This window comes from Polypterus senegalus, chromosome 2 (genome assembly GCF_016835505.1).
Source record: "Polypterus senegalus isolate Bchr_013 chromosome 2, ASM1683550v1, whole genome shotgun sequence".
NCBI lineage: Eukaryota > Metazoa > Chordata > Cladistia > Polypteriformes > Polypteridae > Polypterus > Polypterus senegalus.
This window is the reverse complement of record NC_053155.1, coordinates 234,388,648-234,413,419: the sequence shown is the minus strand read 5'-3', so window position 1 is coordinate 234,413,419 and position 24,772 is coordinate 234,388,648. Positions and strand designations below refer to the sequence as shown.

The 24,772-nt window shown below is 34.7% G+C and overlaps 1 protein-coding gene across 1 annotated transcript in view; it reads right to left on the bottom strand.

Annotated features, from left to right (window-relative positions):
• Positions 1-24,772, bottom strand: part of pibf1 (progesterone immunomodulatory binding factor 1) — a 186,768-nt gene that overhangs the window by 30,281 nt on the left and 131,715 nt on the right. Inside the window, exons 15-16 of the mRNA XM_039745337.1 lie at positions 9,013-9,143; positions 3,476-3,560 (exon numbers count right to left, since the gene is read on the bottom strand). Coding sequence (XP_039601271.1) covers positions 3,476-3,560; positions 9,013-9,143 — 216 coding nt within the window. The remainder of the gene's footprint in view (positions 1-3,475; positions 3,561-9,012; positions 9,144-24,772) is intronic.

Below are 24,772 nucleotides of genomic sequence, written 5' to 3'. Positions count from 1 at the left end.
TCACAATTATAGGCTGAGCCCATTATATTTATATATCATATAAATCCAAAATTCCTACATAAACACATCAGTAATCACTCATTTATCTGGGTTTAGTCCAGAAATGCTATAATACTTTTAAGTAATTAGAAAAAGCCTTAGGTGGGCCTTTTTAGATAACAACACCACAGTTATGTATGACATCAGTTAAGATTAGTACTCAGCTTTAAAGCAGGTCTTGAATGTCTTCTGTGAACTGTTTGCATGATGCCCTGCACTTCTGTGGGTTTGTTTTTAAAGAGCAGAGGCTGTTATTAATATACTGACTTTACATGTAGAGTGTGGACAAGAGTACATTTGATTCTCAGTGTGCTGTTCAAGAAAAATTCTGCCTTACTTTAAGGACCAATTTTAAAGAAACATGGGGAGCATCTTAAAATGGATGGAACTATAGATTTATAAAAGTCATATAATAAAAAATACATGTTTGATTTTAGTCAACAGACTGTTTAATACCTGTGACTCGATTAAAAGACCAATTAATATAGCACCTGTCTCTAGGAATACTGCTAATATAATAACAGATATAGCAAGAAAAATAAATCATACTTACAAAATGTTTTAAAAGCACACTAATTACATTACTTTTTTCCATTTCTAGTTTTTAAAAGAAATTTAAAAAATAAATTCAGCAATCAAAAGCTCAGTACCATATGTCTTTGCAGCTATACATTGAATACATTCACAGCTATCTTACCAAAAATTACATACTTAGAAAAACAAAATCTTATAATATTTTCTAAGGAGGCAGTACTAACAAAATGATTAATGTATTTTAAAAATGACTAGGTACATTACTGAGATTCTTTTAGTATGTCATCTCAAACCACTTATACAATGACAATAACATGTTTGTCCACTTTAGTAGACTGGTTTGTCGAGTGTATTGCTTACTAATGCTCACAGCAAATGATTAATTAAAATTGATATTTAAAACTGCCACAGAAGTCTAGGATTTAAACTCCTATGCACAATCAAAATGTTGTAAATCATTTCTGAAATCAGTGGAATTGACAGAAAAACTATCTAAGTTCTTTGAAAAAAGAGTGGATAAAATCCTATCCAAAGTTTAAATGTTTACTGATGCTAGTGACAAAATGCTACTAAGCTAAACAAATACATTATTCAAAATGTATAAAGTCTGAGAAGTATGAGTTGTGGGTCACTGTCCTATCTGGGAGTCACTCAGGCTCTACTGTTCCTCGCAAGGCAGGGGTGGGTTCCTGTTGGGGAATGTTATTTTCTTACATCGTACATATCTATAATTACCTGGGCACTTCTATTTATTGCATGTACTGATTATAAATAAAATCTGATGAGAGAGAGATTAGCCAACTCGTACAATGTACAGTGTGGGCTTCAGAAGCATTTTCTCTTATAAGTGACTTTTCACAGTGTTTATCCAGTATTATACTCAGGTAATCTTTAGTCAGGGGTGACTTACCATTAACTTTATACAACTTTTCATATTCCACAAATACAGTAATCAGAAACAGCTAAACACCTGAGACAAAGGGAAATACAGTAATCCCTCGCTATATTACGCATCGACTTTCGTGGCTTCACTCTATCGCGGATTTTAAATGTAAGCACATCTAAATATATATCACAGATTTTTCGCTGGTTCGCGGATTTCTGCGGACAATGGGTCTTTTAATTTATGGTACATGCTTCCTCAGTTTGTTTGCCCAGTTGATTTCATACAAGGGACGCTACTGGCGGATGGCTTAGAAGCTACCGGATCAGAGCACGTATTACATATTAACTAAAACTCCTCAATGATATAAGATATGCTTCCCACGCGGTGCTTGATTGTTTGCTTTTTCTCTCTCTCACCCTCTCTGACATTTTCTGCGCCTGACGGAGGGGGTGTGAGAAGAGGGGCTGTTTGCACAGAGGCTGTTTGCCTAGAGGATACGGACGCTCCTCTAAAAAATGCCGCTTTATCGCGGTGCTTCAGCATACTTAAAAGCACGTATTGATTTTTTGATTGTTTGCTTTTATCTCACTCTCTCTCTCTGACATTCTCTGCTCCTGACGGCGCTACTTTGAAGAAAAGATATGTTTGCATTCTTTTAATTGTGAGAAAGAACTGTCATCTCTGTCTTGTCATGGAGCACAGTTTAAACTTTTGACTAAAGGGTGTTAATTCAGGTCTAGAGGGCTTTAATAATGTTAACAGTGTGGGAGAGTTTATAAGGGCTTAAATATATAAAAATAATCATACAAACATATGGTTTCTACTTCGTGGATTTTCACCTATCGCGGTGGGTTCTGGAACGCAACCCCCGCGATCGAGGAGGGATTACTGTACCTTAGGGCCATGTTTATGGCTTCTTTAATAATTTCAGAACTCAAAACAGGAATGACAATTTTTTTGTACAGTATATGAACTTTGAAATTTTATAAATTAAACAAATTCAAGTCTAATTAACATCATAAATCTATCCATAAAACTACATATACTACAAGAAAAACAACAAAATGATGACTGAATTTTACAAAGTCATTATTTTGATGCATACATTAGTTATTGCTGCTAACAATTAGTCCAGCTACCACCTAAACAAAAATTACCCTTACTGATGTACTCCTTACTCCTATTTTCATAGCATTCAGTTATGCTCCCATGATCTGAAACCTTGCGTAAAAAAAAAAAAAAAAAACCCTGAGAAATCTGTATGCATTTTTTAGAGTGCCAGCATGTTGCAAACGTCTTAGACATGTAAATAATAATTTCACTGTACTCTACCCATGTGACAACATGTTCCGTCCAAATATTGCTACTTATATTTATGAGGGTTTTCTCCTGGTATATGCATACCAGATGAATTAACAACTGTAAATCGGTACCATGTAAATGAATGTGCTCTGTGTACAGTAGAAAAATAGGTTCAGAAGAGACACACTGATAATAGATACATGAGATACTATACTTTAAGAAAATGACAAATGATATGCAATTAATTCAACCTCAGAAACATGGGCTGGAAAATGCAAGAGCGTACAAGATCATTTCCACAACAAATTGTTATTGTATTTTGTAATATTTTCAAACCAAATTAATCAAATTCAGGGTTGCCAGGGATGAATCAAACCCCTAAAACACTGGACTCATAGAAAGAACCAGCTCTGTACTTAGCATAAGTCCATCATAAAGCCTACGTATACATCCACCCATACTGACATTCACAGAATTTCCAATTTAAAATTGACAGTTAACCTAAACTATGAACCTTTGGCAATATTAGAGCAAAACTCAGCAGCTGGGCACAGAATTCAAACCCAGGAAGCTAGAGCCATGAGGCAGCAGCTCTGCCTAATGTACCACCATTACAACCATAATGTCTAATATCTAAAAAACAATCAGTTCTTCATTGACCTGATAAAATTTAAATATTGGAAATTCAGCAAGAGATATACTAAAAAAATGTACCTCATGATTGTTGAGGAGCCTCTCCAAGTCTGCTGCCATGTTATTCTTTATTCGCTCTAAAGCCACTCTCTCTTTTTTCAAAGTGCTGATGAATAAAAAGTGTGGAATTAGGTGATTTTTGAAGGGAAAAATATGGTTAAAATATGGTTTTGACAAAACTGTTATATTTCATTATACTCTTTATGGTAGAATGCTATAGTGTAACCAGAAGTGTTTCAACGGGTGCCAAGCTTTCTTCCATTAACTTTTGAAGAACATTATCCAGATATTGCCTTAGTTTAGGTGGAAGAATGAAAGACTTTAAAGGTTATCTTCAAAACATTACACAATTAGTGAATTACACTGGCATAACCACATAACCAACAATAATACTTGAGGCAAGCAGATCATGCTACTAAACATTGCCTTTCTAAAGAAATCTTCAAAGGATGACGTGCCAAATGGCTTCAAGATGATAAACCTGGTGACCAAGAAAATACATTCTGTTAACATTACACAAACATGGAAATGCACGATAGCTTACTTGACAAAACCAAACAACGCATCTCACATCATCATTTAAATATCATTACAGAATTATTATACTTGAAAAGGATGGTTTATTAGTGTGACACAGTTCCTATTTTAAAATTTTAGTCTAATTAAAAAAATGAAATTAGTTAACAAAAATGTAGCCTAAATTGCTCGAGAAAAAAAATTAAAGATGTTAAAAGCAAGTTTCATTTAAAATGCATAATAAATCATTTTTAGAATGAATTTCAGCATTGATAAAGTGTCCAGATGCAGTATGCATTATGTACATATTGTGCTTTTTCTGTTATGAATGAAAAGACTACTTTACAATTAGGTAAACATTTTCTATTAGTTGAGTGTGGAGTTGGAAAAAAACATACACACATATTCTATATATTGTGCATATGTTAAATATATATAAACAAACACACCCACAAATATAATGCTATCATAAATATTCAACACTTCCTCTTTACAAGTTTTACCTGATTATTTTACTTGGCACTCTTTACTTTATCCTTTTGAAATTTTGCATTACCTGAAATTTTACCTTGAGGGTGACTCATTAAACAAGCTTCAACAGAAACCTCAGAATTAACCACTTTGCGTGTCTAGTTAAATGATTTACTGATTTCTTTATGGTTGCTCAATGTTTTAAAATAACTACTTCATACACCCACAAATAGCTGTGATGACTGAATAAAAAGCTCAGGTTTAGACAATGAGAGTAGTTGATTCACAACCTAAGAAACAACAAAATATGGGTATTGTGGAGTTTTAGTAGGTGGTGTTCTGAAGAAATCAAAGGAAGGCACTTTTACAGGTAAAAGCTAAAAATTAACAAAAACATGAACAAAAAACTGAAATGAAGGCAGGAAAAAACAACTGGTTCATCCCTTTTAATTTTATGAAATAACTCAACTTTTTAACTGGGTATCTTAAATTTTATTTTCATAATCAGATGCAGTTGAAGTGCAGATTTTCAGCTTTAATTCAGTGGGGTGAACAAAACAATTGCATAAAAATGTGAGGAAACTAAAGCATTTTTTTAACTTCTGTATAATTCTAATTATAGCCAGGACTAAGAATTATTATTACCGAAGTCTGTATTAAAATTTAAAAGTCAAACTATTCCTTTTAAACTTCATGTCTTGCTTTTATCAATCCTCTGGTGTAGATAATTACTATCAAAATACTCCAGTATTAAATTGGCTCCATAAATGTAAGCTGCTACAATCTATTTTTTTTTTTAAATCTGGGCTTTATCATAGACAAAAGTTCAAAAAAAGCCAAAAAGACCTGAAGCCTGAAGTACCAAGTAGAAACAAATCAATAAAAGGTTACACAGTTTACAACTACATAAAGAATCACATTTACATAGACTTCTACAATTATAATGTCCAGTAAGAGTCCAGCATTCTGACTGTGTTTACTGCAAGTAATAGAGTTAAAGCAAAGATAAAACTGTGAGCTCTCACTCCCAGCTACACATCCATTTAAATTACCAACATTATGAAATTTCAGGGACTTGAAGAGCACCAAAATATAAAATTACTGGTTCAAATCTTACCCCATATAACAAAAATGAATTTGAAGACACAAATATAATGTTATACAGAGAAATGACCACAGGCAATCCATCCTGCCTACGATAAATAGAAACTATGATCCTGGTAGAACTAACATTAGGTTCAATGAAAGGAAGGTAGTGAGTAAAACATATGTGTATGAGAGAATGAAACGTGTACAAGAGCTGGGAATTTTACACAAAACATGGATAAAGGGAAAAAGACCTGTGATACATGCCAAAAACAAGGTGGAATGAAATAGTGACAGAAATTTCACAGTAACTGTGAAGCAAAGGACAAAGCGTTGTTAGAGAAGCAATTATGCCTTTATCAGTTTCACCATACAGGTACATATTGCTGAAAACTGGTTGGACAACAAAGATGAAGTGAAGCATTACACACTGAAAGAGAACTGCTCGTACAGTAATGATGACTGGCATATTTCCATATATTGGAAGTAGTAATAAGAATGATGGACGTTGGAAGTGAACACTGCTACTTGCTAGTGACTATCAGAAGGTGGTCCACAGCAAGCCAGCTGTACCAGGTAGTGGCATGAAAGGACCTGTTGAAGCCAGTGCAGACCCAACAGTTTCCATTTAAGACCGCATAGGTAGCACATCTTTGCTTATTTCACTGAGGAAATTAGGTATTCCTCACATCTGCAAAACACGGGGAACAACACATTAAATCCAAAATTTTATCTTGCAGAAACTCTACTGAGATCAGAAAAAAAGAAGCAAAAGAACTTTTATTGCTGTTTTGTCACTGACAAAGTGAAAAATGTTCAAAATGATTTCACCACCAGTTGTCATAAATATCTATAATAAAACATACACACAAACCTGTTTTTTTCTGAAAACTGACTGAAACTACATATCACGTATTAAAAAAGTGTGCCTCTCTTGCTCCCATTTTTTTTTCTATGTTGAAACCTTGTGCTACAATCAATACCTCAGAATGGCAAAGCGGGAATCTTTTAAAAAAAAAAAAATTAAACATCACATTTATACTACTATTAAGATCCTCTCTTATGGAACTTGAAATCTGGCATAGGTGCATCCCATTATATTGATCATCATTGAGATGTTTCAACAACTTGTTTGGAGTGCACCTCTGGTCAGACTGATTGACCGGACAAGGTTAGGAAAGATGTTTTTTTTAAACTATTCATCGTATTCAATTTTACTTCTTTTTGCTGCTGAATTATATGCCTTAAGTATGAAAAAATATATACGTTTACACCTAGTTTCTTTTAAGTATACTTGATCACTCAGAGTGGCACAGTGCCGCAGTGGTAGTGCTGCTGCCTCGCAGTAAGGAGACCTGGGTTCACTTCAGGGGTCCTCCCTGTGTGGAGTTTGCATGTTCTCCCCGTGTCTGTGTGGGTTTCCTCCCACAGTCCAAAGATATGCAGGTTAGGTGAGTTGGCGATCCTAAATTGTCCTGTGTGTGTGTGTGTGTGTGTGTGTGTGTGTGTGCGCGGGTTGGATAATGACTGACTGACTGCTCAAACACCATGAAAATGAATCCTTAAGAAAAAATACACACATTGTCCTTTCATTACCAAAGCTAATGAACCTAAATACTAGCCTAGTGATTGATTGTGACTGATCACCCAGATCTGTACATTTTTTTACTCACACCAATCATACAATGCCTTTCTTTAGACAATATGAACAGACTTCTGTAAAATACTGATGTCCTCATTCTTTAATTTGTTGCTGAGAAGGAATTTGACTAATCAAGCTGCCTACATCAGTATATGGCCTTAAAACAGATTTTGTTGATAGTTTTTTGAACTTACTCATGACTCTAATATCATTCTCTTTAGCCACTGTGTTAATGATACCCATTTGGATGAATGGACATTTGAATGGATGTCCCTTATTCCTCCTCCTTTCTCTAGTAGTTCTTGGCATTTGGCATTAATGAATTGCATTAAGTATCCAATGTTCATCTGCCTGCTTAAACCATTAGGTTCACTTTATAGAGATAGTATTATTTTAATTTTAAACAAACCTTCTACCAACCTACTCCCAGAAATACAATATTAAAAAGTTCTGAATTTATTTTTGAAAATACAATTACATTCCCTAAATCACTCACCTCTTTAATATGCTCTGAAAATCTGTTATTCCTTCTATTAACAATCATTCTGCATTCAAATTCAGGTTTTGTATGAGCTACAAGCAGTCAAAATATATCTAGCCATTCCAAAATCTGTTTTGTAAGCATAATTAATTTTCTTTATACTTTCCACCCATTTGAAGAAAGATTTCACTTTTTTACATTTATTTTGAAAAGCTGTTTTTCAAGGACACTATAGACCCTACAGAGCTGATGCTGGACTTTCCCAGCCAAATGTATAACTGTACCACTTTAAGCTAATTCTGTCTTTGACTGAAATTTAATTTAACCTACATGCTTATCCAGACTGAAACATTTTTAGTCCCATCATTTTTTACATAAATCTGAAAATGCATGTTTCTAAAGAAGACTGAGTTATAGGCTAAAATGGCATTGATTGACATTTTTTACAACATATCAGTAGCCAGGTTTGCTAATTTTCCCCACAGGGCTAGTCACAGCATAGGCTCCTTTACCTATCACAGGTCTATTCATATTTTAAGACTTATGTTCTATTTTCAATCTCACTTTCTATTTCTACCATTTGAGAGTCAAACACTGCTCTGAATCCTCCAAACTACTTGGTAAATTTTCTCCAGTCCCTCTACTATGCATTCAGAGATCTTGTTCCTACTATATACTTGTGTTTATTCAAATCCTCATATAAAAGACTTTCTTCTGGCAATGTATGGAGAAGTTTATATCACTGAAAAAATTAAACTATAACATTAATGCTCAATAGATTGATTTTTTAAATATTCCCTTTAAATGTTAAACATAATCACTTTCATGTAGAAATGCTCAAGACCCTGAATGTCAACAACAATAATTTTGTCATTTTAATGGATTGCTTCTTCAGACGTCTGCATTGAAAGTATCAGTGCTTCAACGTAATACATTAAAACTGATTTATTATCTCAGCTGAAAGTAACCGGTAAAGATTTTTAAAATGTGCATTAATAAAATCATGTACATTAAAAAAAATAGTGATATAATAACACAACACAGCAAAGTATTTTCTTGTTATGGAAAATGGTGTAGCACAGTAATATTCAAAGTTAATTTCTACTACTGCCATCCATACTCTGGTCTCAACATTCATCACAAAAATTGTAGGTTAGGTGAATCTGCGACCCTGAAATGTTTTCCATATGAATGGCTGCGAGTAATCATGACCCTCCAAGGCTAGGCTTCATTTCACCAACTACTGCAAATTCAGTTTAACCAAACCTAAAGGAAGCTGGACATTCATTTTCATTAATCAGAAAGGAAATGCAAAAGTCCACTGACTTTTTATATTTAATATAACAGAGTAAAACTATTCACCTGATTTCTTCACCCATCAATGTGAGACGCTCTTTCTGTGAATTTATCTGAGAGTCACGATGACGAATAGCTTCTATTAAATAGCTGTATGGCTGCTGTGTTTGGTTTAAAAGCCGATTCACCTCTTCCAACTAAAACATAAAAAATGAAATATAAATAATGTTAAAAAGCAATGGAAATCTGCTAAATATTAGATAACAAATACAAAATAAAAAATTAACTGTACCTATAAAAACAACTCTAAACACTTTTATAGACAACTAAAGCATAAAACGCTTGATAGAACTTTTAACAGTAATCGAATTTTAACTGAAACCAACACCAATTTGTGATACTTTTCATGCTTAAACAAGGATAAAGAAAGGCAGTGTGAATTTATAGTGAAATAAAAAATTGATTCAATGCTTACTACAGAACAAAAGCCCAAAACTATAGGTTTCAAATTAATTTTTAAACAGGTAAGGGGGAAAGCTTATTAAAGTTTTAGGTTAAGTACACAATAGGAAATTAACATGGTACTCAAAAAGATATCTGCAAGCTTGGTGTTTGACCAGGAGGAAAGATGTACACCAACTCACTTTACAAACTTTTTAGTTTTACAGTACCACAAAAGCTGTTTAATCCCATAATCAGAAATACATAATAAAGGTAACATTGATTTTTATTGTGTCAAAAGATATAATATACTGCACTCAGGGTCATAACAGAAAATTTAAATATTCAGAAATTCTCATTGTCCTCCCTTTAAGTTAAATGCATATACATAGCAGAAATAATTTTTGTAATACCTGTATGTATAAACACAGCACTAAGATAAACAACAGAAGCAAAGGATTCAGTGATAAATAAGATATCTGTAGCTTCTGCTTCATGCTCTTCTATTTACCTTTAATCTTTCACAGTATCAGAGTATTCTCCAGCTAAAGCTGTATTTTCATTACGTGTTCAAAGTATTAGGATTTTACTTTCACTATCTTCACTATCTACTTTAGAGTGAGAAGTTTTTTCTTAATTTCTTTGAATGATCTTTGGGCCCAAATAATTCTCCACAGTCTTTTCAAGCACCACAATTCAAAAATGTTAATTTTCCTGCAGACAATTTTCCCTATGGATTAGCTCTTATAGTCGTAAGTTTTTAACAATATGTTCTTGCTCTTGAATATCTTGTCCTTTTCCTCCTTTGAAGCAAATGTTTTTTTAAGTTCATACAATCATCACCTGCACATATCTTTGAGGACAGGAAAAGAAAATTGGTCTGTAGAACTATTTGTTACCCATCAAGTTGCCAAGGATTAACAGGGCTTTTCATGACTAATAGTAATCTAAATTTTGTTTCCTCTTCCTTCAAATTCATTACCAGACTCAACTACTTCTTACTTTAGAGTGTCATCACTAATACATCAAGGCTGTTAACATTTCTTCTAACAAATTTAATTCCAGTTTCTGATTTCTGTAGAGTCATGTTGCATTTCTTTCAAAATCATCAGTTATATTGCTTCTTGGTCAACATACAGATTCCTCAGGAGGCGAATCAAGGTGATGTGGTATTCCTTTTTTTGGTTTAAAGAGCGTATCATCTTTTGCTATTGTTCACAAGGACAAACACTTGAGTAGTCAATGATGTAGAAGAAACTTTTTTTGAAACTGTCTTGCGTTCTTCATTATCCAGATGATACTTGCAATTTGATCTCTAGTGCCTCTGCCTCTTCTGAGACCAGTTTGTACTTCTGGCAGTTCTTAGTCTCTCACATTTTATTGTTATATAACATTGAATTACATTGGATTTGATTTGCTTATTTGATAATGACCAACAGAAAGACTCTTAATTGTCAAAGTGAAAACAGATCTCTCCAAGTGACATCAAGTAATTGCAAATCTTAAATAACAAAATTATTAATCGCATAAGCATTCACAACTTTTAATATGACACACCCAATTCAACACTGGCGCAACCAAATGGTTTTCGAAGTCTCCTAATTAGCTAAATGGAGACCACCTGTCAGTAGTCATGGTGTTTCATTTAAATATAATAGAAATGAACCTGAAACAGGAAGGTCCCATTTATGGGAGTCATTACTGTTGCATAACCTACTCGGTGAAGGCAAAAGAACACTCAGAGGTGATTGAAAAGCACAAGTCAGGTTATGGATACAATACAATATTCAAGTAACTGAATACCCCATGGAACACAGATAAATGTAAAGAATATGGCACAGCTATAAATCTGCATGGCTCAGGAAATAAACAAAAAATGAGTGATCATGCAACAAGACAACTAGTGAGGGAGGCCACCAAGAGACGTTTGATCACTCTGAAGAAGTTAAAAGCTGCAATGCCATCTTGGCTAGAGTTTGTCACAAGGCACATGAAAGATTCTGGTCAAATGTGAGAACATTCTGTGGTTTGATGAGAGTAAAACTGCACTTTTTGGCCATTATAATAAATATTATGTTTGGTGATGGCAGCCTTATGCAGTGGGGATGTTCCCCTTCGGCAGACTCTGGAAGATTTGAGAAGGTATTATAAAAAATAAATGGAGCTGCAAGAAACCTGCATCTTGGGAAAAATATGTTTTCCAGCCTGAAGCATAAAGCCAAATGTATGGAAGGGCGCTTTAAAAACTGTGTTAATGTCCTGGAGTGGCTGAATCCAGATCTCAGTCCAATTGAAAATTAGTGGTTGGACTTGCGAAACGTTGTTCACTTATAATCATGCAATTTGACAGAGCTTGGCCAGTTTTGCAAATAATAATGGGGCAAAACTGCAGCGTGCAGATGTGCAAAGCTAAATTAACCTATCAACACAGACCCAAGGACATAAATATTTCCAAAGTACTGTAAATACTGACTTGAAGGAAGGCCAAATACTTAAGTGATAAATTATTTCGTGTTTTATACTTGTAATTAATTTACATTACTTAGTAAAGATCTGTTTTAATTTTGACATTAAAAGTGTCTTTTCCTGTTGATCAGTGTCAAACAAGTAAAATTAAATCCACTGTGATTAAATGTTATATAACAATAAAGTGTGAAAAAACTTAAATGGAGTGAATACTTTTAATAAGTACTATATAATGCTGGTGCCTCGCTTGTAGGATTTTGAACATTACTTTGCCACCATGTGAAATTAGTGCAATTGTTTAACACTTTGAACATTTTTTTATAGTATTAACCGTGTCTGAATGTGGAATATAAAGGGACCTTTCCCTGTCCAATGTGTTTTCCAAATTTGCTGGCATAATGTGTGATCAGGGAATAATTCATCATGAGTATCAGTAATGTTAAATGTAATTCTGTATAGTTCACCCAACAAGTTCATGCCACATTTTCTTAATCTCTACTACTTCTGTTAGATCCCTTCAACCAATGTTAATAATCATGATAATTTCTGCATGAAAGGATCTCCTGAATATTTCTGATGTTTTTGAAAAGGTGTATCATCTTTCCAAATCTGCTTTATTTTTGCATTGCTCATTTAAGAATGCTTGTAATCTGTTTGGTCATATGGTCTAATAGCTTGGAAAATATACTGAGTAACAGAGATGTAAAGTTTTGAAAAGTCATTTTATCTTTCAGCACATTATCAGGATTAAACCAAACCTGAGGTTATAATATAGTTACAATAAAGTTCAAATCCACTATTCCTTTCACGAAGTATTTTTTTTTCTTGCTAAAATGCCAAGTCTCTCTCAGGAGGCCTTTTCTTTGTTTGAGTCAATGTTTGAACACAAATCTTTGAGCAGAAATTATGCACAATGTAAAGTGATTGGCAATATCCTGAATCTGCAATTACAAACTGGAGGTGTTTTGCTGCTTTTTACTTTTCTTCTTTTCTCAACTTTTTCTTAAGCATCATTAGACAAACACTTATCTTTTTTAGACTTCTTTATTTTTTAGAATATTTTATTACTGCCTCCTGAAGAATGTCACAAACTTCTGTTTATTGTACATCAGGCAATCTGTCTACCACATTTAACTCCTAAAATCTTTTTTAAACCTCCATAATACATTTAAAGGAGATATTGTTGAGTCTGATCCTAGCTTGTTTGATGGCTTTCTCTGTTTTCTATAATTGTTAAATTTGCAATAAGTAGCTCCAGATCTTGCCAATTGTATATCTCTGGCTGCAGAGCAGATTGACAATCTGGTGATATCCAAGTTCAACTGGAAATATGGTAAGTATATTGTGATAATATTTGTGGCCATATCTTTTCATATCAATAATAATGTTTAAACTTTAGAATGCAATAAGCCATAAATATGCAACTTTATTCACCTGCCGCTGCGAAAGAACAAGCTAAACTTTCACTATAAATACAAAAATTACATGCTTTAAATATTATTTTAAAAAAGCCATGTTTTATTTGTCACAATAGTTATCACATTGTCAGATATCCTGTTTCTGATTAAGTGTTTTACTGGATTTACACAGCATATATGATTGACACTGAACGATATACATTCCAGCTGAAATGCTAAAAAAAGGTTGGTAAGACTATTATCCCAGGGGGAAACTTGTTTGCAGCAGGAAAGTACAAAATGTGTGCCATTATTACACAGATACAAGAAAATAAGTAAAAGACACAATTGAAAATTAATCATAAGTACACAGTCTTAACATTAATATAATGAAGAATAATTACCTTTAACAGTACAAAAAATAATAATTCAGAATTCAGCAACACCACAACATAATTCAAAATGTTTAGAGCTCTAGGAATGAAAAAATCTGTCGTTTTTTACCCTTTCAACAAGATTTTGGTTGTGACCTGTAATAGGCCAGTCCTAGATATTCACATTTTTAGTCAGTTTGTTATTCTGCAGTATGTTAAGGGTCATTGCCATGATGAAAATTAAGCTTTCATCTGAACTTAGGCTTTCCTACAAACAGCAATTGAGTCTCTTCATAGACCTTAATTCAACCTTTTAGCTCCCTCATCATTGTTTAAATAAACACTTTTGAATCATCACCATTTTTTGTAAATGGCATGATCCAACCTTGACTCCATGCTGCACAACAAAAAGATGCAGGCATTCTTTGATTTTTGAAGAAACAAAGAAGAAGTGAAGCAAAATGACACATTTTATTGGCTACCTGAACAGATTACAGCTCAGGCCCCTTCTTCAGGCAAACTGTAGTCAGTTTTCTTTTTGATAACAATAAAGGATTGGTTGAAAATGAATTTATGTCACACACTGGCACAATTATTATTGTTACAATGACAGCAGCTGCTTTAATGCTCCTGGAAATGGGGGTTTTATCCTACTACTTTATTACTGTATTGCCAGTTTATAATTTGACAAATACAAATACAGTTTCCTTTAAATCCCAAAGCAAGTTGTAACATAATACTTTTGTTTCTAGAACATACATCACATTTTCTTCCTCATCCCAGAAGGTTTATTAGCAACTCCAAACTGGTTTGGTGCAAGAGAGAGAAACTGTACATGTAAGTGTCCAATACTGACTGATAAGCTCACATTTTGGTCTGGTTCCTGCTTTATGCTGTATGTTTCTGAGAAATTTTTGCTTTTGTCACATGGCCACCCCTGGTACTGAGGAACGTTGTGAAGACAACAAACTTACTAATGCCTTTAATAAATACATTAACCTACTAAATTGGAGAGGGATCAGATTAAAAAAATGAAAAATAACAAAAATAAATTGTTAATATCTGCCTGACTGGATTTGTCCAACAGAGTACGTACATAAAAAGAACCAGTTTCCTTAGACTGCTGAAACCTGCTAGAACCTACTGAGCACCATACCAGTGAAAATTCATAAAACCTAAAATTAAACATTAGAAAATGTCCCTCTAAATTGTGTAAACACCATGGGTTAAATAGAGATATTTAAAGCATGAAACCAATGACTGTAATGCAAAGTATTCTGAATGATTGCAAATAGCTTTATAAGTAATTTAATATATCCTTCATCTTTTTGATGTTTTACAGTTGTTGGTCCATTCATTTAAATTTATTTACAGAAACTGATGAATATGTACACATATTTAAGTTTATAAATTAATACAAACATTTATTTCTTTAGGAAAAAACTGAAACAAATAAGGCTATACTTAAGTGACAGTTTACAGTGTCATTTTTAGACTGCTTGAGATTTGTGACATGGCTTGAAATGCTGGCACTCATAACATCATGCAATTTAAAGGGCAACAGCTGAGTAAAATATTAAAGGCACTTGCTTCCTTATTGATGAATAAATTAAGAAACAAATACATGTATTTAAAAATACAGAAGTTGTTTTAAGTTGAACTAATGCAGATATAAATATCCTAAACTCAGAACTTAATCAAGTCTAAACTGAATCACTTTTCAGTTCATAAAATACAAACTTAACAACGAATTGGTGCTGAATAACATGAATGGATAGATTTGTTGTCCAAAGCAGCTTTACAATGGTGGTTGTATAAATGTAATTGGCTTCATATTCTTCAGATGCATAATTAAAAATAGGTATCACAGAAGTACAATTCATCAGTCTGTAGTTTATTTTTAAAACAATTTTACTAATGACATCAGCAATATTCTTCTTTTTTTTACAATTGATTTCACTAAGTTCATTCCTGAAAGTGATTTGTCCAAAAACTGCAAGATGCTCAAACTGCTTCAGCTATATCGATGTATCAGTTAATAAAGCTAAATGATAATGTCTTCAATATTCTTTTAAAATTTAAACAAAATGTTCACCAAAATTAAGACTATATAGTATTCTGGATGAGCTGTTTATTTACTCAGACATGCTATTAAGATTTAATTAAACAATTGATCATGTTAAGAGAGTTACATGCAGAAATCCAGAAACATCCAAAGGGCTTAAAAGACCTTTTAAACTGGAAAAGGAAAAAAACTGAAGACTTAATTTTCCTTATTAATAAAATCAGTTTCACATGTACACATCTTGGTTACCTAATCTGCTGAGCTATTTCTTTATACAAGTAAGCCAAAATACTGAGCTAATACATTTTTTAAAAAGATGAGGACACTGATGCAAGCATTGAAAAGAACACAATCTGGACTTTTCTTGTCCCATTTTAACAAAAAAAATCCACCTCTGATGTTGTAACAGCATTTATATAGCACATTTTCATACAAAAGGTACAGTTTAGAATGCTTTATATTGAAATAAATCTAAATGCTGAGACCAAATTTCTTTCATGGCTTTGTTGGGAGACCCGGTAAAGAATCACTGACAAAAGAGGAAAGAAATCATGGCAACTTTGAGTAGTAAATTGAAAAATAGATTGCAAATTAAAATGTTAAGTGGTACAGAAATATGCACTTAGGGATTAATAGTTTAACAAATACAAAATTATTAAGCATACAGCATACATAAAGACTTTTGACAGATATTGAAACTTATTTTTTATTTTAAAAAGGTGTTACAAGACAGAAGTTCAGAGACCACCATAAAAAACATAGAGGACCCTATAAACTGCATACTCCGAACCTCAACATAATGCATAGGACATTGTGCCCTTAACTCTTTTAGGGCTAATTTTTTTTTGTTTCTTTTCTCCCAGGGCTGAATATTTTTCCAAAAACTAACATTTAAAAAAACACACACACAAAGCAATTGTTTAACATATCAAATCAACAAAAATATTTACTTTTGACAAAATGTTACTGTCTAGCATGTTGTATACTATGATAACATACTATGATTTCACATACATATCACATACTGTACATGTTACACAGCAAAGTCCTGCATAGTATGATATCACTCAAAGCAGCCAATTGCATGCATTGCCACATTGCACTGCTTACAATTCGTGTTGCTTTGGTGCCTCCTTTTCAAGTGTATGTTGCTGCACTTTCTCACATATATTGTTAGTGGGTACTGTAGAGAGACAAGTCACCATTTCACATCGTGCCATGCCACTGCCACCAAGATTTCTGCCCACATGAAAACTGCATTGTCACCTCTTTTCATCTTCAGCCTGTCTGGCTTCAACTGTGATGGCTACATGAACACTGGCCAGACCATTCTGTAACAGAAAGATAACCGCTCCATGGTATCATGCTATTCTCTATACTCCTCCTCATCCACAATATGTCCTTTCCTGTCTCATAATTTAAAAGTAACAGACACCCTGGACTTCAAATCCAACTGTTAAAGTAGTGTGATAACTACTTAAAGGCAACCTAACTTTCAGAAAATGAGAGAAACTGAATACAACAGTACAAGTATCGCCAACCCATCAGTGCCACCTGGTGGTGCACCTATGCTAGGGAAAGACAAATGTGATATCTAATGTACATGAAAATACTCTACCTGGCAAAAAAAAAAAAAAAGAGTACATATTCCTATGTTGCAAGGACATAAAACTGAATATATTTCTTAATACTTCCTCATGTCTAAGTTAAATACTGAATCTTGGTGGGATGTTTTTCATATGCTTTCTTAAAACTACATGGGTAAAGTAAAATTATTTTCAATAACAGAAACATTTAATACACAATTTACCATTATCCTCCTGGAAATCTAGGTGATTACTGAATACTTCTAAATGTATTTTTAAAATATGTAAAATATCTAGCATATTATTTTGGTTAAATATCAATTTTGTTTTAGTGGTCATAAGATTAAAGACTGTGCTTATGTAACCAATGAAGAGAGGAGAAGAAAAGAATGTGTTTCCTATAAGGCAGAGTAAAATAGTTAAATTAAGTGCTCTGTAATATTTTCATAGAAAATAATAGTATCTTATTTAATTTTTTGTCTTAAAAAAGTCTCGTCTTGAAAGAGGAATGAGAATTTTACCACTGTATTAAATTAAACTGGCTGTACCGGATACAAAGTCTAATTACAAAAAGTTTTAAAACAAGCCTAAACATTAACTTCATCTAGGTAAAATGAATGAAATTAACAGATAATAAAACAGAAAACTGTGGAAAATGCCATGAGAATATGAATGCTTATTTTGCTTATGTTTAATAACTTGTTTTTTTTCTAGTGCATTCAGTCAAAAATAAATAATTTTAGCAAGAGCATTAATATTGGTAACCACTCTTTATTTTCATATTTATTAATTTATTTCCTTTGTAAAATGAATTAAGAAAAAAGGGCACACACACTGGAGTTACAAAGCTTGTTATTTAGGGTTTCTCTTTAATTATCTGCAGTTTTTCGAAGTATCAGCAAAAGGGCTGACCTCAAAAAATGTTAATCCTTCTTTGCTGTCTCCAGCGAAATTTTTATTAAATCATGCCAATCTAAAGTAACATTACATTCTTAAACTTGCTTAATCCAATTCAAGACAGCAGGGCATATCACTGAAGAACTGGACCAAGTCAGGAAACATCCCTGGACAGGGTGCCAGTTCATCTCAGAGCCAATTTATTTTTATATCTATACTTACACAGGGTGAATATGGAAACACCAATTAACCTAACCTGTACATATTTGGTTATGTGTGAGGAAAATCCACACAGACACAAGAATACACAAAGAGTGTGCACACTCCACATGGACAGCATCCCAAGTGTGGTATTTAAACCCAGGACACTGGACCTGGAACATAGTACTGCTACCCACTGCACTAACTGCTCTGCTCTCTTTATCTCATCATAGTTACTTTATTTTCTAGATCATCACTGCATGTAATGCTTCATTTGTACTAGAGTGCTCAATCCAAGTGACAGGCTTTGAACAATAACTACTTGTTACTCTCTCTAGACATGAAATACGGCTGCAGCTATCTTACTTAAGCCTCACAACTAAAATCTCATAGTAACATCAGCAATAACAGGAAGCTTACTGGAGAGAACTGAAGAGTTTCTTTTAATTTTGAATACTGTATATAAAAAAATTTTAATATACTCTAAATTCAGACCTTGGTGTAACATCCCTACTGGACGAAAGTAGAATCTTTTGAATAAACCTGCAGGATGGTCAAACAGAGAGGGGAAATTAAACTAGTCTGCAAGCACTGTGTATGTAACAGGGGTTGTTTCTCCACACCATGAGCACTTCTGAGAAATCCCACCAGATTGTGGAAGGGACATTATCAAAATTTCATATCACAATTATAGTGACCAAATAATAATTAAAAAAAATAATATACTTCAAAATCTGGTCACCATATTTTTCATTGAAACAGAACAAATTGTCATTGCGTCAGCTGTCTTAAGGCAGTTGTTAAATTGGCAGATGCTACATATAGAGATAACTAAACCATAAATAACTTACATGAACAACATTTATGTCCAGTTTGCAATAACCACAAGTAAACATACAAAACAGCAGATTTTTAACAAAATTAAAACACCTACATAAATCACTCAAATATGCAACTGCTAACATTACTAAGAACTACTAATAAGGTACTGAATGATTTGGAAATTGTAGAGGGAGAATTACTGCCTAGATTAAATACGCTGAAATCAAATAAATCACCAGGACCAGATCATATTTATCATCAAAATCTTAAGGAGATTAGCGAGTACACTGTGCACTGGGGAAATTCCAAAGGACTGGAAAATGGCAATATCATCCCATTATATAAAAAGGGTAACTTGGCTGATCCAAGCAAATTAAGCTTAATGTGCATAACAGGTAAATTAATGGAAGGAAATATTATGGGAAAGACTGAGCAACACATGGCAAGAACAAGGGTTTTACTGAACAATCAGCATGGTTAAGAAGAGAGAAATCTTGTTTTATCAACATGCTGGAATTCTATGAGGAAGCAACAAAATGATATGATCAAAGTGGAAAATGATATTATTTATCTTTTCTTTCAGAAATCATTTGATAAGCTGCCACATGAGAGGTTGTGGCTACAAATTAAAGGAAGTGTAAATTTAGAGTGTTGTTTATAAATGTATGCAAAATTGGCTCAGACACAGGAAGCAGAGGGTTATGGTGCAATGACCAATACTAGAATTGTCTGAAATGAAGAATGGTGTTCCAAAGGGGTCAGTGCTATGCCGATGCTATAGTCCAGAATCCGTTGAATGATTACAGAGGGATTCAGACAGCATACTGTACACGCTGATTAAGAGGAAACATGACAGAAGTGTTTAAAAGTATGAAGGGAATACAGTGGCATGCAAAAAGTTTCAATCCCCTTGACAAAAGATTTATACACATATTTATCCATTAAGTACAGTGTATTGAGACACCCAGGGCATGGCTGAAAGCCTGTTAAGTGTAAATTTTACACAAACAAGTTTTTCTATACACAGAGAACCTACACATGGAATAAACTACCAAGTAGTGTGGTAGAAAGAAGGACTTTAGGGACTATCAAAATCGACTTGATGTTTTAAATGTAGAAGAATTAAGTGGATAGGACTGATGAGCTTTATTGGGCTGAATGACCAGTTTTCATCTATATCACAAATTTAAACAAATCAAATAAGCAGCAGTAATTTACATCTCTTCATAAATAGACAAAAAAACTGCTGGCCTAATCTCATAAATGTATTCAGTTTCCTTTATTGTAAATAGCAAAATACCCCGCGCTTCGCAGCGGTGAAATACTGCCTGAATATTTTTATTTAGAAAAAAGTAAACATTTTTAGACTGAGGTAAAATATATAAAAAATTAATTGTTAAGGATCTCTCTGTATACTACGTTGTCAGTTCGGCCCTCCGGTTGTAATATGACTAAGCTGTGTGCTGAGCTTACTCTTGAGCATGCAACATACAGTTGGCCATGTGAAAAGCAATCCTGCCTCAAATCAATGCCAACCTTTTGTAGTGTTTGTCCCTGAGACTTATTAATTGTCATTGCGAAGCAGAGTCTTACTGGAAATTGAACGCGTTTGAATTGAAATGGGAGATTAGATGGTATAACGGGGATGCGAGGAATAAAAACTGTGTCACCTGAGGCACTGCCAGTAAAAATAGTTGCTTCAATTAGGTTGTTTTGTAGAGATGTGACCTGAAGTCTCGTGCCGTTACAAAGTTTCAGTGGCTGTAAGTTTCTCAGTAACATTATTGGTGCCCCAACCTTCAAGATGAGATTATGCTCAGGAGTGCCTGGAGGATTTAGAGTGTTGAGAAACTCTACCGGATAATGTACTGTGTCTTCTACTTCTACAACTGAATCAACAGATTGATATGTTTTTGATTGTGAAGGTAGTTCTTGAAGTAAAATGTGGTTTATAGTCGTAGTCATGTCATTTTTTGGTGTCAGGATAGCTCTCTCTCTTAACCATGAGACGTTACTTCAGTGTAGATTTCGTAGATCGGGGTAAACATTTTGAAGAAGGCTTTGTAAGGTATTCACGATGAGACAGAGATTTGTAGGAATATTTATTTTACGGTTTTCTTGTATGAAGGTGCCATCACCTATACTCATCAGAAGAGCAGAGAACTCCTCGGCTTTTTTGTTGCATTTCAAATGAACTCTCATGTTTATTTTAAAAGTAACAACATGGATTTGTGGCCAAAGGTATGAAGATTTCAGAGATGCTTTAACTTCATCAGCGTGTTCCTCTGGGCACGACTGGTAGGGTTTGGCGGAAGTCTCCAGCCAGCAACACTGTCAAGCCTCCCATAAGTTTGTTGGTGTTTCGGATGTCTTGGAGGGTCCTGTCTAAAGCCTCAATACCTGCTCTGTGTGCCATAGTGCATTCATCCCAGACAATAAGTTGACAATGTCGCAGCACTTCAGCCATGTTGCTCTGCTTTGATATGTTACACATGGGGGATTCAGTATGGTGAGGTTCAGAGGCAGCTTGAAAGCTGAATGAGCAGTTCTGCCACCCTCTAGAAGAGTTGCAGCAATGCCACAGCTATGGCAATGTTACGTTTTGATCGGATTTTTGCAAGGAGAAGGTTTATTAGGAATATCTTACCAGTTCCTTCTGGAGCATCAAGGAAAAACACCGTGGTAGTGGGAGACGCTGCTCGTGATTTGCTCATAAACTGACTTTTGGTCACTAATTTAGCAACCGCTCGTTATTTGTGACTATATTGGCCAAGTGCGAGGTGTTGTAAGATGTCTCTTTCAAGTACTCGGGATTTGATGCAAGTTGTGCCAGTTCTGTTAAAGGTGAAGGCAAACCGTAATGATGAAGAGATTGACCTCCAATAAGCAATGACATAGTTTTCAAGCAACTGTAGACACTTGTTTTAGATCAAATTTAACCACTGGTGGCCTTCTGTTCATATATGATCTCTTTCAGTCTGTCTCCTAACATCTTCTGCTATGCTGTGTTTATGTTTTTCCTATAGGTTTAAGGGGTTTTCTATTTGGCAGAACACCAACATGACAGCAAATAGTTCACGGATCCTTTGAGGTGAGTGAGATAGAGTAGCTTCCTGTAGAGTCTCGTCCCAGTTGATATCGTCATGTAATAAACCGAGTGCCCTGCAGGCTGACTTATAGGTCGGATGTAGGACACCATCAACTGTTCTGAGAGATTTGAAAGATGTGGGACCTGTGATTTTGTTGAGCAGAGTCGAAGATGGTAGCATTCAGAGTTATTCAGGTGTACAGTGTAGACCCGTCCCAGTACATGATCCTTTTTTACTCCCGAATATCCTGGTACAGGGTTGCCCTGTTTCCTTCGACGAAACATGTTGTTTGCCCACACATAATATGATGGAATTTCATTATAATGAAGTTGTTTAGCAAAATCATCGTGTTTGCAAAGGTCAAAGAACGCTAAAAGGGTCGTTTGTGGTGGATTGTGTACTTTATCGGCAAGATTGCCTTCTGTGAAATAAATTCTTTGTCCGTTCTCAAGATGCACAGCAAGATGAACGACCGGAGGGAAACATTCATGAATGGGAAAACAGAAAATGCGCCAGGCTGCTTCAGAGCTACTAATGTAACGACCAGCTTCGTATCGAGATACTTGTCATTTTGATTTTGTATTGTAAATACTGCCTGGTCACTTCCTTTGTTAACATACTTGCAGATGTATTTGATCGATTTTACTGAATTGCAAAATTCGACATTGATGTGAGCATTGAAGAAGCGGGACAGCACAGGACTATAAGGGACCACCCATCTGTTGTCGATATCTACTCCTTTGATGTTAATTGTATGACCTCCATCAGCAGGTGCGCGCCGGCGGTACTGAGGGTAACCATCTTCTCCGGTCTGAGTTTGTGAGATGAACGGACGCGGGTACTTCTTAGTGCATATTCTGTTGATCATGCAGGGCGAGTTGATATTATGAGGTCCACATGGGCCGTGAATCATGTTGGATTTTACTATTTTGTGTAGGGCAGGGTCAGTCTGTGGATCAGGAATTTCTGCACGGATGAGTTGATCGATGAGAGCTGGTTTAATCCTATCCTTTAGCCACAATAGAATGTGTGCATGGGGAATACCTCGCTTTTGCCACTCTATGGTGTACATGTAGCAATTTGTACAGCTGAAAATGTTACTCTTCATGAGCAAGTCTATTATTTTGCAGATCTTGAGATGAAATACACGACTGATAAGGTTGTGGCGATCGTGAGGTTTTTGACGTGGAAGGAGAATTTCAGTGATCTCAGGCCATTTAGGATTGCAAGTAAATGTGATGAATAAGTCAGGGCGGCCATAACGACGAACATATGTCATTGCGTCTTGTGTACGCTCGTGCATATAGCGAGGTCCTCCAGTGAAGGATGATGGTAATATCACAGCTTGACCAAGTTCTGTTAAATCAGTGTCGTTTTTGTCAATAGCATCTTTTAAGTGAACGTAATTTTCAGCCCATAGTTTTTTTTGATTAAGTCTGATATAATTTAGTCTTTCGGATTCAATTTTTGCGCACATATCAACTAAAAACTGATTTAATAAAGTTCGGAAGAAAAGGATATTATTAGCATGATGTTGTCTGATCATAAGCCGGTATGAATAGAAGTTTGCTGCAGAGACGGTTTTGTTCATAGGTAACTTACTGGCAGTGAACTTGAGGTATAGACACAGAATAGCCGGCTTCACCATAGCAGAACATGAGAGGATATTGAAGTGCATCATAGGATCTGTGGGTTTCTTTAATGCGTTGCAGTTTATTGTCTCTGGTTTTCAAGACAATATCTCTATTGTTGAACGTTTGCCCAACGATGACAACACCAACTTGATGAACTGTGGGTTTATTAAATCTGCCTTTGTGTGCATGTAATGGTTTTTTGTCTGCGTGAATGACAACTTTGAAGTGTTTGTCATCATCTGAAATACTGTCCATTGTGGAGTGGAAGTCCTGGATGTAAGTGTTACAGTCATGGAGCATTTTTGTAATTGCTTGACCAGGGGCATGTTAAGTCCAGAAAAATTAGCGCAGCGGATTTGTGCTTCCTTTTCATCGTCCCCGACGAAATAAATTTGCAAAAATTTGTGTTCTTCACTTGGCATAGGTAAAAGACTGCCAATCAAGTGATACACTTGTCCCTGAACTTTAAATGAAGGCAGAAAATTTCCCTCGATTTGGTTAGCACCAAATGATGTCATTTGAAATGCGCTGTTGTACTTTCGAATGTTGTTCAAGAAATGCTCACTTTGAGGATGTTCGCCATTTAACAGGCCCTCAAGAAGGTGAGGAAGCTTACATAAAGGAGTGAGAGAGACTTTACCACCGTTACAGCACAAACCAGGAGACTCGCATTTCCACTTCTTTGCTTGACAATAGTCACAGTGAACATCCATGGATCCAATGTGTACTGTTTTGTCAGACTCATAATGTATGTTTGGGTCGTACGCAAATCCACAATTGGCTCTTTTGATCCAAACCTGTTGTTTTCGTATGAGCCGCTTTTCATTATTGGGACAGAACCTCTATTAACTTGT